This window comes from Canis lupus, chromosome 15, assembly GCF_048164855.1.
Source record: "Canis lupus baileyi chromosome 15, mCanLup2.hap1, whole genome shotgun sequence".
Taxonomy (NCBI): Eukaryota; Metazoa; Chordata; class Mammalia; order Carnivora; family Canidae; genus Canis; species Canis lupus.
In genome coordinates, this window is record NC_132852.1 from 38,165,127 (window position 1) to 38,182,715 (window position 17,589).

Consider the following 17,589-nt stretch of genomic DNA (forward strand, 5'->3'; position numbering starts at 1 on the left):
ATTCGCCAAGAACTTTAAACTACTGTACCAATTTACCAGAATTTCAGTTTATCCCAAGTCTGAATTCATGGTGGTTTTGTTCCTTTTGATTATTCCTCTAGCCTCTACATCCTAGCATGTATATTTTAGCTCTCTAACCAAATCACTTAACCTCTAGGAACCTTTAGTTCATCTATAAAATAGACAACCTTCCTTAAAGGGGTAATAGATATCTAGCACATATTTTTTAAATTATGTAAGTTTTCAAATACAAATACTACATAACATGCATTTAAAAAGACAAGCAAGAACATATTAAATCATCTATTAACATAGGGTGTCCCCACTATCCGTACAAAAGCAACAAGCTAATATTTAGGGACGTGGGTGGAGGGTCATTCTACAAGACAGAAATCTAACAGTATAGGTCACTACAAGAAAGAAATCATTATAGGCTTACAAGGGAGACCCAGCAAAAATATATTTCTCAAGTGATGGAACAGTTAAAAAAAAAAAAAAAAAACTCAACAAATTTCTGATTACCTCTAAGAATTGTATGCTTTTAAGTAATCAGACTTAAGAGAGACTAGTAGTAGAAATACAGATCAGAGATTGTCACTGGGCACTAGGATAGAAGAAGAAACTCTAATGAGAGTCAAAGAATAGAGTCAAAATTGGATAATGATTTTTCATTTATCAGACTGCCAGATACCAAAAAGTTTGATAACACTGTGTTGCAAAGGGTGTAGGCAAAAAAAAAAAAAAAAAAGCTGCTGGTAAATCTCTATGAAGAGAAATTTAGAAATAGCAAAATTACAAAGGCATATACATTCTTTGACTCAATTATTCTACTTCTAGGAACTGAGAAGTCCAAAATAATGCACAAAGGAGATTACTAAATACTGTTTGTAATCACAAAACAAACTGAAAAGAAATGTCCATTGGCAAGGGACAGGTTATATAAATTATAGTATACCCATAAAACAGAATACCATCAAGTCTTAAATAATGACATGGAACACACTTTAAGATATACTGTTAGGTGGGGAGAAAAAACAAGGCAAGGTGCACAACAGTATGTGAAGGCATGTTATCAACTGTGGGAAAAATGCATACATAAAAGTGATTACTTTATATACACAGAGAATCTCTCTGGAGCGTGTTAACTAAACTCACTGGCTGCCGCCTAGGAAGAGGAGGGCAAACACAATTTCTGAAACTTTTAAAAATATCTTATGGGTAACAGAACAAATATTACCTTGAAGGAAGTAGCAAATGGTACTTTTCAGCTGAGGTATCAAACATCTGCTGAAAACACCTGAAACTCTATCTCTCCTTTTAATCTACAGAGGTTATAAATTGTGAGAGGATAAATGGCTTAGCCCCTAAGTTTACTTAGAGAGTTTGTGTTTTTAGTTTTTTGTTTTTTTTAAATCAACCTGATTTCTATTGTTTCCCCTTCCAGTTTAAACCTGACAGTTTCAAGTCAGCAAACACTCTCTAAAGCATCTTACAGAGTGCCAGGACCTAGATACAAAGATTAATAACATGTATGACCTGACAAATGGTTTAACAGATGTATGTAATAAATGGTAAAGGACACTTTTTTTTAATGCCTGTCATTTTTTTTTAAGATTTTATTTATTTATTCATGAGGGACACAGAGAGAAAGGCAGAGACACAGGCAGAGAGAGGAGAAGCAGGCTCCATGCAGGGAGCCCAATGTGGGACTCGATCCCAGGACTGCAGGATCATGCCCTGAGCCAAAGGCAGACGCTCAACCACTGAGCCACCCAGGCGTCCCAATGCCTGTCATTTTCATGAACAAGAGGCAGCCTGACGTGGGAGACGTATTGGGCTTCAAAGAGACCAGGACTATAATTCCATTTATTCCCTTAACCAACCATCTAATTCTGCATACATAAAATCTAACAATCGTAACACCTGGACTGCCTACCTTACTGCCGATAACAAAAGTGTTATATGCGAAGGCAAAACTCTTTATAATCTGTTAAACACTTCAGAAACTACTTATTACCACTCATATGAATTTTTAGAGAAAAATATTTTATTTCCCTTCTGCTTTATCTAGTTTTCTTTGCTTAAGAGTTCTGTTTAAAGTTATCAGAAACAAAACTGTATGTTTTTATTTTTTCAAACTTAATAGATGACAAAGCCAACCCACTTGTAAAGTATTCAAAGAACATAAAGATAAGTTTTTATTGGAAGTTATATACGTAAAATGCAAAAGGACAAAAGCAGGTAGGTATTCAAGTGCAACTCAAAACTAGAACTTACATAGCACATTAACCAAGGCCTCCTCTTAAAAGGGAGGGTGAATGATAGCAAAAGAAGCTTTTAGGAGGACAGCAGTACAGGCAAAAAGGGGCCAATACAGAGTGAGATTACTAAAGTACCTCTGTACAACAACTGTGGTTGTCATGCTGGCCAACTGTCAGCCTTCTTAATGATGTGCTTTGTCAATACTCTAAGTTTGAAGTTACTTTTTAAAAAAATCTCGGCCTATTCTTACGCAGTGGAATGTGTTTACCTCTGCTACCACCGATGTATACTCGCCCTGCAAAATAATTCAGATAAAACCAATCCTATCTTCTACCATTAAAAGGCAAGCAAATGAACACACACACACACACACACACACACACACACACACACACAAATGTATCCTGCTGGCTTGGAATTTACCCTATCACACCTTACCATCAGTTCAAAGAAAGCATGATATCAAGAATAAAAGCTGCTGGGGTGCCTGGGTGGCTCAGTTATAAGCAGCCGCCTTCGGCTCAGGTCATGATCCCAGAGTCCCAGGACCGAGACCTGCACTGGGCTCCCTGCCCAGCAGAGTCTGCTTCTCCTTCCACTTCTCAACTCGTGCTTTCTCTCCCTCAAGTGAATGAATGAATGAATGAATGAATGAATGAATAAATAAATAAATAAATAAATAAATAAATAAATGTTTTTTTAAAAGCTGCTAACAAAATGCAGAAACCTATAAAATCCTAATTAATGTTTGCTGGGGAGGGTAGTGACTCCAAAAGCAGGATCTAAAAGTTAGACATGGGAACACCTGGGTGGCTCAGAGGTTGAGCATGTGCCTTCAGCTGAGGGCATGATCCCAGGATCCTGGATGGAGTCCCTTGTCAGGTTCCCTGCAGGGAGCCTGCTTCCCCTCTGCCTGTATCTCTTTCTGTCTCTCATGAGTAAATAAATAAATATTTTAAAAATATGCAATAAAATAAAAGTTAGACATGATTTGGTTCTTTATTCATATTCAATTAAACATTTATTATGGGCCTACAATGTTTTGCTACTACTAGGTCTTTGTACATGCTGTTCCCTCTGCAGGAACCACTCTTTCCCACCTCACCCATTTGCTTCCCCACCTTTCCACTAAACTTTCACATGTGACTTCCTCTGAGAAGACTTCCCTAACTTTCCCCACCCCCTTCTCTGCATTTCCACAGCACTAGGTTTTACCCCCATTATCACTGTGTTAATGCAGAGACTGTATCTCCCTCCTTTACTCAGGATTTAATCACTGTGCTGGCACCTGAAAATGTTCCAGAAATACTTGCAAAGCATACCACATTGTGCCAGATAAACAGAGATTCAAAAATGAAAATCAAAAATCCTAAATTCACTGTCTAGTAAGAGGCTAAAGCAACAACACAATGTAAAATGGGCTGTGAGGGACGCTCAGCAGTTGGACGTCTGCCTTCGGCTCAGGAGTCCCGGGATGGAGTCCTGCATCGGGCTCCTTGCATGGAGTCTGCTTCTCCCTCTGCCTATGTCTCCACCTGTGTGTGTGTCTGTCTCTCATGAATAAATAAATAAAATCTCTAAAAAAAAATAAATAAATAAAATGGGCTGTGAAGAAGGCACGTACAAGATACCAGGGGCATGAAGAAAGCTAAGTTAGCCTGGAAGCAGAGTGAGTAATAATGAAGAAAGCAAAGAGAATATGCCTAAACTAAGCCTGCAAGGTTAAATAAGAACGAATTGGTGAAAAAAAAAGAGAAAGGATAATCATTCCAGACAGGAGAAAAACATAAGCAAGAGAAAGATGGATCTGAGGAGCTACAAGTAGTTTGGAATGTGCAATGGTTCTCAAAGCTTAGCATGCATCAGACTCACCTGGTAGGCTTATTAAACATACAAGTTGCTGGCCCCCACTCCCAGTTTGTGGTTCAGTAGACCTGGAATATGGCCCAAGAATATGCATTTCAAACATTTTTTCAGGTGACACTACTGCTATTTCTGGTCCTCAGGGCAACACTGAAAACCACTAGTATAGTGGAACGCAGAGGGCATATGAAAAAGTAGCAGCAGACAAGTGTGAAGAAACATGATGGGACAAAGGGAGTTAAGAGTTACATGTACTATGTCAAGAATTTGGCCCTGAAGGATTTTAAGCAGAAGGGTAAGTTTAATTTTAGAAAGACAGTAATAATTGCTAACATTTATAGAGCACTGGATTTTATGTATTCTCTACTATCCAGTAATCATTAGCCACTATAACTATTTCAATTAAATTACAATTAAATTAAGTTCTTCAGTCAACTAGCCACATTTCAACAGCTCAACAGCCACATATGGCTGGTGGCTACTATACTGAGCACAGATACAGAACATTCAATCCATCATCACACAAAGCACTGTTAGACAACAGTAATAGAATATCAACTCAACTCACTGAATCTTCGAAACTTCATTTTGAGATGGACACTGTATTATCTCCATTTTACAGAAAGAAATGTGGCTAAGAAAGATTAAGCAAATTACCCAAGTGGTGCATATATGGGATGCAAACCCAGATGGTCTGGTTCTTGAGTCTGTGTTCTTAATCACTTCTTAATAAAATCATTCTTGGAGATAATATGGACTGCAAGGAGATGATATTGGAGGAACACCAGCAAGGAAACTGCCAAGGTAAATCAGAAGAGAAATGATGAGGATCTGCATGCAGTAAGAGCAGCAGCGGGAATGGAGAAGTTTATTAAAAGAGATGTTGAAGAAGTAGAAAAGATTGGGGATGAACTAGAACTGAATCCAAAAAGAAGTGCAAGTGAAGTGTAGAGGATACCAAAGTTTCTTTCAGGAATCAGTCAATGGCAACATCACATACCACAGTAAGAAATCAAAAGAGCAAGTTGGAGGGTGGTGAATTCCATCTGGGTCATCATGAATTTGAAGAGACTGAGAAGACACTATACTGTTGGATATACAAGATCAGAGTTCAAAATAAAGATCTGGGGATCCCTGGGTGGCGCAGCGGTTTGGCGCCTGCCTTTGGCCCAGGGCGCGATCCTGGAGATCCGGGATCGAGTCCCACATCGGGCTCCCGGTGCATGGAGCCTGCTTCTCCCTCTGCCTGTGTCTCTGCCTCTCTCTCTCTCACTGTGTGCCTATCATGAATTAAAAAAAAAAAAAAAAAAAAAAAAAAAAAATCTGGATCATGAATTTAGTCATTAGTATAGCGGAGATTAAGTATTGAGATAACTCAAAGTTGAAACAAAAAGTAGGCAAAGAACAAGACCTTAGGGAATCCAGCATACAAGATGCCTGGGTGGCTCAGTCAGCTGAACATCCAACTCTTGGTTTCAGCTCAGGTTATAAACTCAGGATGGTGGGATCAAGGCCCACATTACACTCCAAGCTCGGCTTGCAGTCTACTTGAGATTCTCTTTCTTCCTCTCCCTCTTCCTCTTCCTCTGCCCTTCCCCCTGAGTGTGCTCTCTTGCTCTCTCAAATAATCTTTAAAAAAAAAAAAAAATAGATTATCCCTCTGCCCCTCCCCTCTCCCTCTCCCCCTCTCTTTCAAAAAACAAAAAACAAAAAACAAAAAACAAAAAACAAACAAAAAAAAAAAACAGGACCTTAGGAAATCCAGCATACAAGATTCAGGCAAAAGATAAAAAGCCAGTAAACTTAAAATGAATTACCAGAAAGACCGGAGAACAGGGAAGACACCTAGCAAAGAATTATCCCAAAGGTCAAGGGGGGAGAGAATGGTCAACAAGTCTAAGTGCTGCTGAAAAGTCAGATTAACATGAAGACTGAAAACTGTACAGGAGAACTGTTTCAAATGGTGCTCTAAGGGCCAAAGGGCATATTGGAATAGATATGGAATGAATACAGACTTTTTCTTCCAGGAAGTTTCAAAATGAAGGAAAGGATATAGGGTAGAGATGTACGTAAGGAATTCGAGCAGTTTTTTTGTTTTTCTTCTAATTTGATGGGAGAGACTTCCTATGTTAAGGGGCAAAGAGTGGAAAGACTGGGAATATTACTGATAGAGCAAGACCCCTGAGACAGGAGAGAACATGGAGATATGAGCTTGAGACAAGACACTTCTTTCATATCCTCTGAAAAGGTGGCAAAGGGGGTAAAAATAAGTACAGACGTATTTAGGTTAGCGTAGAAGGGGTATAAACTGAATGAGCTCATATGGCCAGAGATTCTATTCTGTGAAGTAGAATATGGGAGTATCTGCTGGCAATGAGAAAAGCAAAGGGGCTGAAGGAATACTGAACTGCTGCAGAATGAACAGACTATAGACACAAACATGCCAAAGCAGAACTGATTTAAAGGCCACAAATTTGTTAGTGGCATCCCACCACATGGTTTGTGCAATTTTCTTCAAAATGATAAACAATCGTATAAAGGGGCAGGGAAAGAAAAATGGTTGGCTTAACATCAAGGTTGGGTTTGCCAATTAGAGAAGCAAAGCAAGTAACTGAGGTGATAAGCCATAAGGCCAAGCAATTAGAAGAAAAGCATTAGAGTGGTGAGAGGGAGGCACCCATCAAACTCACACATGGAACCTTCTCCAAAATATATTCCATATGAGACCCTGATGAGATAAAAGAGCAGGTGCATCAGGAGAGAAAGGTGGAAGATTAGGGCAGTGATGATCAGGAAGCAGGATGAAACAAAATTTAGGTTTCTGTAAGCACACTGTCCTGTGTGCAAAGTATATTCATGGGAGTGGATGTGAATGAAGTATGTTATTTCATGTATTTGTCTGAACTGCAATGATCACATAAAAAAGCAGCTGCTTCTGTCCCCTGACTCCCTGAGCCACTTCCGTTAGAACAGTAGTTCTCAAGCCTGGCTATACATTAGATGCACATGGAGACTTCAAAACAAAACAAAAACTTAAAATCTGGGCCCCACTTCTAGAGTCTAATTTAGCTGGTTTGGCATTTACTTTTTGAGGCTCCTTGGGTTGTTCTAAAGTGGATATAGTGTCAAGAAACACTGCTTTAGAAAGAACAGGGCTTTAGATTTATGTTATGAATTTAAAGAAAAATTGGCAAAGAAATGAAGTAACTAAAGCAGGAAAATGGTAAAAGAGGATCTAAATCCTAAGTCAGATATTTTAAAATGTCTTCAATAGAAAAGTTGGAAAACCATCTTAAAGCATAGTATCACACTTGAACACACACTAAAAAATGTAATAATGTTTCTAAGAGTTCTGTTACAGGTTCCAGAAAACTCAGGAGTTAAATGCTTCACTGTAGCCAATGAAGAAAAAAGAAAAACCTGCACTCTACTAAGCAGAAAGAATTGAAAACCAACACTTAACAGCAGCTCTCCAGGTCAACTACAGTTCACAATTCCCTGGAGGGATAAGCAGCCTATAATATAAGCATGATAACCCCTCTTCCCACCCCCACTCCCCCAACACACAAGGAATCTAACTCTTCTGCACAAAAGGTAAATGGCAAAGGAATCAGCTGTCTTCTTTCACACAAAGATTTTAAGTTTTTTGGCTGCCAGATTTTTTCTATATCGTCTACCAATAATCTTAAAACTACCCAATTATTTTATAAATAACTGTCCCCAATCTTAACCTTTATTTGCCATTATTCCATTAGCATGGAATTATTTGGTACTAATGGTACCAAATACTAATGGTAGTATTTGCTAAATTCTACCGCAAGAAAAAGTAATGCAGAGATGAACTGTCACAAGGGCCAAAAAAGACCAACATAATCTGTTGTCTGCTGCCTTCTCTTACTATCACAAATTACCCAGAACCTAATATATATATTATATCCTAATAATCTAATATCCTAATAACCCCATACCTAATGCCTTTGATAAGAATTACTTAATTATTTAATAGAAAGGCTTGTACCTTTCTCAGTCCTAAATTTTTAAAGTTTTAACCAATTACCCAAGTCCCTCAGAAGTATATGTTATAGACTTCACAAAAATCAGACCTAACTATAAGCAGACCTTTTTTTTTTCCTTCAAAATTCAAGGAGTACTTTCTCTTTTAGCATTAAGGTAGCTCAAGATGTTCTTCTAATATTTAGCTTAAAAAATAAGACAAATTTCTAAGTATTCTAATTTGGGCCATAAGAAAGCAGTCTTCCAAAAAATTAAAAAATGTTTCAACTTTCAAGAATGTATAGTTATCTTCAAACACTGAAATAAGCTTATTTACATATTTGTGGCTTACAAAAACCACCAAAATTCTCTAGACCAAGGTTTATTCTATGGTTTCCATTAAGCAATACATTGTTTTATATTCATTGCTCTCTAGTACTTTAAAGCAATACTCCAGCCTAATGAAAAAAAGCAAAGAGCTGAGAAGGACCAGACCACTTTCTCCCAGATTAACTTGCTATGTGGCACTTGCGGAACAAGACACTTAAATCTCTTGGGCCCTCAATTTCAATTTCTCTATTTGTGAAATAAGATTAGAAACTTTGTTATCCAAGATTACTACTTGCTCAATATTCTATGAAATGCAGAAGAGTCAATTCTTTTCTTCAAAGAATCTATCTGTACTTTGTAAGCATAATATATTCCAACTATAAAATATACCTTAACACCACAGCCAAACTTATTTTTCCTTAGGTCTTTTTGGGTTTTTTGTTTGTTTGTTTAATTGCTGGCAGTTAAAAACTCTCTTGACCCAGAATGGCATTCTGCAAATCTAAATGCTACACTACTATAATCCCCCATGCTTAATTTCAACCCTTAACCAAATAGTGCCCTACTACAACTGTTTCTTCACCTGTTCCCTAATGAAGTTGAAAGTAATTCTTTGGACTTGAATTTACAGTTATGTACAGTGCTGATGAAAGCCATCTGTTGCAAACTATGACTTTCCCGTCAAAGGAAAACACCAGAAGAAACAGCCTAGATTTTCCTGGGAACCAGCTGCAGCTGAATGAGTCCTAATCCTGCTCCAGCTGGGAAAAGCAGAAGGGTGAAGTCACTACAGGTCTAATTCATCTGCTGCAGATCCTTTGTGAGCGGACTCCACCCATGAGTAGCCAATTGGTAAACAACTTTACCAGAGGAGGCTCCTAATAATTCCTATATGTAACATTCATTTGTTTCTTTAAAAATGTTTAAATCAGAACATGTAAAGTATTCATTATTGTAATTTTAACACTTCCCAGTTCACTAAAAAGAAAAAACTTAATTCTACTTTAACCAGTGAACCTGGCAACCAGATTCAGTCCTCTTATATAGATAGCTAAGATCCAAATCAATATAGAAAGTATACTTTCTCCAATATTCTAAATAGAAGAAAAACTCCTAGTATCTGTTTTCATAGTATTAAAGGTTAAGCGTAATGTAAGAAAGTACTGGCCCATGACTCAGGATGGACTAAATAAAAAACAGGGAGCATGGATAAGAAGATAATGCATTTTGCATACATTTTCTATTTGGTGTTTTATGAGAAGCCATAACGAAAGCCTGTATTAAGTGTTATCAAATAGCTATTATATAAAAATACTACACCTATAAAATTTAACCATGTAAAATTCTCTAAGACTTCAGTAAGAAAACATGTTAAAGCACTCAGAACAGTACTTGACGCACTGTTAGCCCTCAACAAATGTTAGCTATTAATAGGTTTCTATAAGCAACTGCTTACATTCCCTTGGCCTACTGATACAAGGCAAAGAAAGGTCAAGATGGTGAGATCCTCTAGATCCCTATTCCCTAAGTAATTTATAGTATCTGACATCTTCATTAGTTTCTTCCTTTTATTCCATCAATTTATTAGAAGTTGGTCCAAGGAAAAGTTAAATACAAGAAAAATGTCTAGGTGGTGTGCACTGCCTGGATATAGAAGTTTGATTAGCAAAAAAAAAAAAAAAAAAAAAGGAAGAAGAAGTCTGATTAGCAATGGCTAAACCAAAGGTTGCTTTAGTAGCTCAAATTTTCTTTCAGGTTATGTCATAGGCTGAAAATTAACCAAAACACACACAGCTCATATGCTAACCAGAAGACCAAAAACTGTCTGTACAGTTTATTGTGTTTAAATAAATAGTGCATTACAAATATATCTCTGCCTGACTTATTTTTAAATTTCTGGGTTTTTTTAAATAAGAACAAGTCTGCTGAGACAAGTCAATTCCTAAACACATTTATATTTAATCTACCTCAATGACTTGTTAGTAACAAATTTTTATTTCTAGCCAGCTTCTCCTCCAGGTGCATAACATTTAGAATCACCAGAAAATGATGTAGCATCGATTTTACTATAAAGGCCGTTTTCAAATAGCTTAATCAAAGCTTTATTATTCTTAACTCAGTAACTTGAAAACATGTTTCCATTCAAATTCACATCTCTACAACAAAATCTAAGTTCCTATCACAGCCCCACTTATTCTGTGAATTTAAAATGTCAAATTCCAGTAACAAAGATAATTTGGATTCTATTAAGAGTTTACTGTATAGAGGTAGAACTTGTTTAGAAGGTTATAAATTTATCTCTTGATTTTTCTCCCCCAAGCTATCTAGATGGGTGATAACTTGAACAATTAGTTGACAGTACTTTCTTTTCCGTTTCCAGCTGTAATGCTTCAGCAAATTATAATTCTGTTCCACAATACTAGTCAACAGAATAAAACTTTAATGATGTGGCTGATTGTCACAAAAGAGTAGTTTTCTGGACTAGTATAGTAATATGGAACATAAGCTATATATTTTTTCGAGTACATTTTTCTGTGTTAAAAATGAACCCAGAAATTTGAAATCAAGGTGAAAATTATTCCTAGAAAGGTTCTTTCCAAGATTCAGTGTCGAAAGATAGAAACCATCACAATCTCAAATAATACAGCCTCACCCGAGAAACATTATTTATCAGGGATTCACAACACTTAATTGTTATGAACAGCAATGACTATAAAAAACGAAAAGTTATATTTCATAAACTAAAAAGGAATTCCGAAAATATTTATTTCACATCTCTCTACCTTAATCCTCAACAAGATCTAAATCCTAAATTTATTGTTATGATAGGCATCTAAATGTTTGCTGAATATGAATAAATGAAGCAAATGAACAAATTATCTTACAGTAAGTAAAATCTGTATTTCAAAAGCAAAGAAATTTGCAAAGGGATAAGTTGTTACTTAAGCCAGTTTCACACTATCACCCTCCTTTATATGCCATCATGCATGGGAAAGCAACATTTTGAATTCCCATATGAAGGCACTCTATCAACAGCCAGGTAACAAGTCCCAGACTGCAAATCAGAAAACTTCAGTAAGATAAAATGAAAATTAATAAGCACAGAAATTATCAAGAAAAAAATATCATGCAGACAAAAAACTTTTTTTATGGACCTCAGGGATACAAAACTAGATTCTTCATAATCTCTGGTTTCTGATACATTCTTATCACTGGTTCAAAGCCAGTTTTAAAATCCAGTCTAATGATAGAGAAAAAAAGGGATACAAAATGTGAAGGGGTGGAGGTAGGGGGAAATGTGTCCTTTCATAATTAGACAATGTACTATGAAGTTGACACCAAGAACATTAACAATTGGGTACTTGACTGCAGTGACATTTTATGTAACAACTCCCAAGAGGCAATAGGTATAGCTGTTACAAAGACCAGAGCCAGAGTGCCCAAGTTCAAATCCTAGCTTTGCCACTAAATATCTCTGTGACTTGGAGAAATTACTAAATCTCTTTTATGCCTCAGTTTCTTCACCTGTATGATAACAGTACCTACTTCACTGAGATGTTTGAGAATTAAATAAATTAATATGATTAGCTTTAAAGTAATGCCTGGCCCACAGTAAACAGAAGTTAAACAAATTCGCCATAAACTACCACAACCCTAAAGCTACTCAGAAATTTCCCTTACAACATGGATAAAACTTTTATTTTTTTTTAAAAGATTTTATTTATTCATGATAGACACAGAGAGTGAAAGAGAGAGAGGCAGAGGCACAGGCAGAGGGAGAAGCAGGCTCCATGCCAGAAGCCCGACGCGGAACTCGATCTCGGGACTCCAGGACTGCGCCCTGGGCCAAAGGCAGGTGTCAAACCGCTGAGCCACCAGGGATACCCCCTGGATAAAACTTTTAAATCATAGTATCCCATGGATTTTCCTCGCTATTTATCAATGTAAAAACACTTAAGTTCAAACATATTCACAAAAACTCTTAAAAATACAGTATTTCTATGCAGCTGATCCCAACAAAAGTAGCAAAAACCATTCAGCATCATAAGATGCTGAAAATCTTAGTTCTACAGTTCCTTCCAAAGATTGCTATCCCAAAGAAATAAAAGCTAAAGTTGATCTAGAAAAAAATAAAGAGGAACTTGAAATAATGCCATTTCAGTTCCAAGCCATTTCAGTTCTAAGCAGAGTGCCTGGCCTACAGTAGATGCTCAATAACCATTTGCTGAATTAATCAAGGCGTAAAAGTGAAACTACTTCTGGCCTGCACTTTTCCTTTCTCCATCACTCTCAAATACACTCTAGATGAGAATATCTAGGTTCATTACAACAAACCAATTTTAAAAAGAGGAAAGAAAGATAAAATGCAATATAAAGAGCAAACATATAATCTGTTCAGAGAAGGAATAATTAATTTCTCACTGTATTATGATCTTGAGTGTGAGCTCTTCCTATCTTTGGGAGAAGTCACCCAGGAAATTCACTACTGAAAATAAGACTTTAAAAATATATAACAGATTTCATCAACTCTAATATCATAGATATCATAAAATTAGTTTTCAATTCAATTCAGACCAGTATATATACATACAAGTCTATTCAATGAAACTCAATTCTCCTAAATGTATACTCCAAATTTTATTACTTTGGTTAACAACACTATTTATTACAATTATGTAGCCAAAAAGATATTTCTAACCAAAGTAAATCAGCAAATCTCTACTGGATTAAGCTTCTTTTTTAATGTCGAGGTCTCAGCTCAGCTGCAAAGTAAGAATTGTTAAATTAGATGGTTCTTAACATCCCTTTCAAAAGTAAAGTCCTAAGGAGATAGGACTCAGATTTGTCCCATAGTGTACTATATCAGCTACCTTTCAGAAATATGCACAAATTCCACAATAGCCAAACTATGAAAAGAGCCCAAATATCCATCGACAGATGAATGGATAAAGATGTGGTATGTGTATATATACGTGTGTGTGTATATATATATGTGTATATACTACTCACCCATCAAAAAATGAAATCTTGCCATTTGCAACGACATGGATGGAACTAGAGGATATTATGCTAAGTGAAATAAAGTAAGTCAATCAGAGAAAGACAATTATCATATGATCTCACTCATATGTGGAATTTAAGAAAATCACAGGGGAAGAGAGGAAAAAATAAAACAAGATGAAAATCAGAGAGGGAGATAAGAGACTCTTAATCATAGGAAATAAACTGAGGGTCACTGGAGGGGACCGGAGAGGATGAGGTTAACTAGGTGATGGACATTAGGGAGGGCATGTGGTGTAATGAGCACTGGGTATTATACAACACGGATGGGGCAGCCCAGGTGGCTCAGCAATTTAGTGCCACCTTCAGCCCAGCGCCTGATCCTGAAGACCCGGGATCCTGGAGTCCCAACATCAGGCTCCCTCTGCATGGAGCCTGCTTCTCCCTCTGCCTGTGTCTCTGCCTCTCTTTCTCTCTGTGTGTCTCATGAAATAAATAAATAAAATCTTAAATGAATCACTGACCTCTACCTCTGAAATCGATAATATATTAATCAACTGAATTTAGATAAAAATTTTAAAAAGAAAGGAAAAAATATGGACAATTGACATTTTATGTATGGCTAATATTTTTAAAAATTGAAATATCTAATTCAAGCAAGGGAAACTATAATAAAAGCAAGCACTCTGGTTTTTGTTTGTTTTTTTGCACTCTGGTGTTCTAACAAGAATTTATAATACTCAATTCACAGATATAACACTGAATTCATTGTAAACTATAAATTATTTCCTGTTTCCATGTAGTTAACCTGTGGATCATTTTGTAACAATTTCAGGAATCAATCATTATACTTCTTTTAACTTCAGCTATATGGGATCAAGAAACAGTTATTACAGTAAGTTCTACAGCACTGAACTACAGAATAAAGCATTTTAGTTACTTGTCTACCTTGAATTTTTAATACCACACTTTTTAATAAATACTCAAATGATAATCATTCTATCAGAATCCTTTCAAAGGTAGTAACAGTAAGATGATGTTTCTATTTCAAAGCTCACTGGGAAAACTGAACCCTAAAACAGATCTCTAAAAACCTCCTCAAAGAAAAATACTGTTAATTTTCAACTGCTCTTTAGACAAAAATCTATAGGTGGGTTATTAACTGCAATAAATTTAGACTTGACTCTCAAACATTTTTAAATACATTCAATATTAACTTCACAATCTTCTCATCCTGGGAGTAGCTTCTACCTATATCTTAGGCAAAATAAAGATTGTTTTACTACTGTATACTAAAGTGTGCATCAGTACTACAACTCTCCCCAGAACTACAATTCAGAACACCCGAAATAATTTTACAGCTCAAGACAGTAGGTCAATGTAAAAAACTACAAACAAAATTCTCCCCATCCTCCAATATCTAGTCAAGGGCCAAAATTAGCTGTTTCTTAGTGTATTTTCAACTGCACAAAATAATGGCATAAAACAGCACAGTAAGATACACCACTGTGTATCAAAACTCCAAACTGCACAGAACTTTAGGAATATAGGATACTTTATTCCTATGTAGTTACACCTGTCATAAACAATAACACTTAGGACTTCATCCTATGCAAAGAACACATGAATGTTAGAATACAACAGAAATAAGTACTGATAAATTTGCTTAGCTACTACTATGGGTCAAGAGAACCAGTCTCACTCCTACCTAATGATGATGTGCAACAAAAGAAAAAGGGGTTTAAAAACAGAGGTTCTTAGAGTCACTTGCTAATTTCAAATCCAAGCTTCCAATTTTTAGCAGTGTTCATCAACTTCCAGCAGTAAAATATTATAAGAACTTACAACAGCCTTAAAGTAGAATGCTACTTTTAAATTCTGAATAGGTTCTTTTAGGTATATCAATACCTATTTCAATACACTTTGAAACTCAGGCATAAAAAAAAAAAGAAAGAAAGAAAAAAGAAAGAAAAGAAAGAAAGAAACTCAGGCATCAAATATTCCAAAATATAAGGACAACTGGTAGCTACCGAATTCTAACAACTCAACAATAAAAAAACAGAGGTGATCATTCCAAAAGTCCCCAAACACAAAACCTGAATATAAGTTCTAAATAATCTCCTAGAAATGTGACTTTGAAGCATACTATATCATCAGTTCTATGAACACTGATGGGTATGTCACTCTTACCTTATCCTTTTCATGTGGAAGGAGTGACACTGGAGGTAAAGAGGAAAGAGACTCACAACTCTCTTTCCCATCCACACTGGTTGCTTTAGTGTTGAGCCGATAAAGAGGTCCATCTTTAAGGAGTCTGCCATGGCCAACGGCTCGTTTAATAGCCAATCGTAACTGCTGGTGAAAGCCAGAGGCAGCACTGCCTCCAAATAATGCAGACACATCCTTCTGACCTTTCAAAAAACGTTCAATGCTTTTCAAAGTTGAGCCACTGGACTCCGCCAAGCCCTCAACCGCCCGCTTGATCAGTTTATTCCAATCTACATTTTGTTTATTATCCAATTTTCCATGGTTTCGGGGTTTAGGAAGTGCTATTCGCCCAGGATTATCAGGATCTTTATAGGAATTGAGTCCTTTATTGGAGACTTTTAAAATTGTTCCGTCTTTAACACTCAACTCCAATTGTTCTAAAACAGTTTTACGATCCAAGCCATGGGATGAAGACACTGCATTGCATATCCTTTCTTCTGAAGGACGCTGTTTTTGCTTCTTCACTTTTTTGATGGCCTCCAAAATCCACTCAGTATATAGCGGGTTAGCGAGTTTTACCATGGTGAAGGATTCTGTATATCCATAGAGTCGTTATCCCTTATCCTGATGCTGAGTAAGTTTTACACCATGGAAAACAACATTCTCGGAGGCTGGGAACCAGTTAACCATAGCATACAAGTTTTCTGGCCTGAGTCTTTTCTCCTTCACAAAACAGAGTGCCTCCTCACTTTTACTTTAGAAACCAAAACAACCTGTTATTTGAAATGTCTTTGAACTTCCCAATAAACTTCTCAATAGCACCACACATGGGTCTCTTCATCTAGTTGTAAGAACTCACGAACATCTCATTCCCAGCAGGAAAACGTGCATCTTATGCCTGAAAAACAATTAAAACAAGGTCAATTTTCTATCAAATCCCACATCCTAGTCTTTAAAAGTAACCAAATCAAGTGTTACTGAGAACCTGTAGAGTTTTAACAAGTTTTCATCAATATTCCAAAAACAGTTATGTATGTAAACCATTGGGGCAAAAAAGAAAAAAAAATAATTAGGATACAAGATGAGATATACTATGAAGGACCTTATGCTACAACTACGCAGAGGGGTGCTGACTATTCTGTACTCCACAATCTCTGCTCACCAGTCTATGAACTGAAAGTCTTCCTTGACATCGTTCCCCAAGAACCTATTCAGCACTTCAACAAGTATCTGGATTAGTAGAAAGAATCCTGCAATGAAAGTAAGAGTGAACCTTTCAAAATTCCAGACATTCGGACTGCATAAAAATAGTCAATAATGCAACAAAAAAAAAAAGGGGGGGGGGAGAAAATTTTAACTATTTCACATATTAAAAGAAACAAAAACACAATTTACAATGAAGTTCGTATTTTAAGTACATTACTGTAATCATTCTAAACGGAAACAAAAACAACACTGAAAATCATCAAGTGAGGGGATCCCTGGATGGCTCAGTGGTGTAGTGCCTGCCTTTGGCCCACGGCATGATCCTGAAGACCCTGGATGGAGTCCCACATCAGGCTCCCTGCATGGAGCCTGCTTCTCTCTCTGCCTATGTCTCTGCCTCTCATGAATAAATAAATAAAATCTTAAAAAAAAAATCATCAAGTGAGAAAAGTGCTTAAAGAATTTTAAAATTATCTAAATTCATTCAAATTTTAAGAATTACACGCTGATAGCTTCTCCTAAATGCTAACAATTAATACAAACTAAAATACTAATATTCAATAGACTGGAGGGAGTAACAACTGTCAAAATGTTGATAGCCAAGCTACCCAGAATCACAGGGTTCAAATGCATACACTATATATCAAATGTACGTTACTGCCTGCTGGCAAGTCTAAAAAGAAATCTCATAGGTTCAAGATTGCTGACCTGAAATGAACACTAATG

The 17,589-nt window shown here is 36.5% G+C and overlaps 1 protein-coding gene across 6 annotated transcripts in view; it reads right to left on the reverse strand.

Moving 5' to 3' along the window:
- KAT6A (lysine acetyltransferase 6A) overlaps positions 1-17,589 on the reverse strand; it is a 114,008-nt gene that overhangs the window by 94,480 nt on the left and 1,939 nt on the right. For 4 of the 6 annotated variants that reach the window (XM_072776631.1, XM_072776632.1, XM_072776630.1 and 1 more), the window contains exon 2: positions 15,640-16,555. In XM_072776631.1, the coding sequence (XP_072632732.1) occupies positions 15,640-16,239 (600 nt within the window). In that variant the 5' untranslated portion in view covers positions 16,240-16,555. Of the gene's footprint in view, positions 1-15,639; positions 16,556-16,819; positions 16,908-17,571; positions 17,587-17,589 lie in introns of those variants that run through there. The other 2 variants (XM_072776629.1, XM_072776628.1) reach the window with 2 other exon arrangements.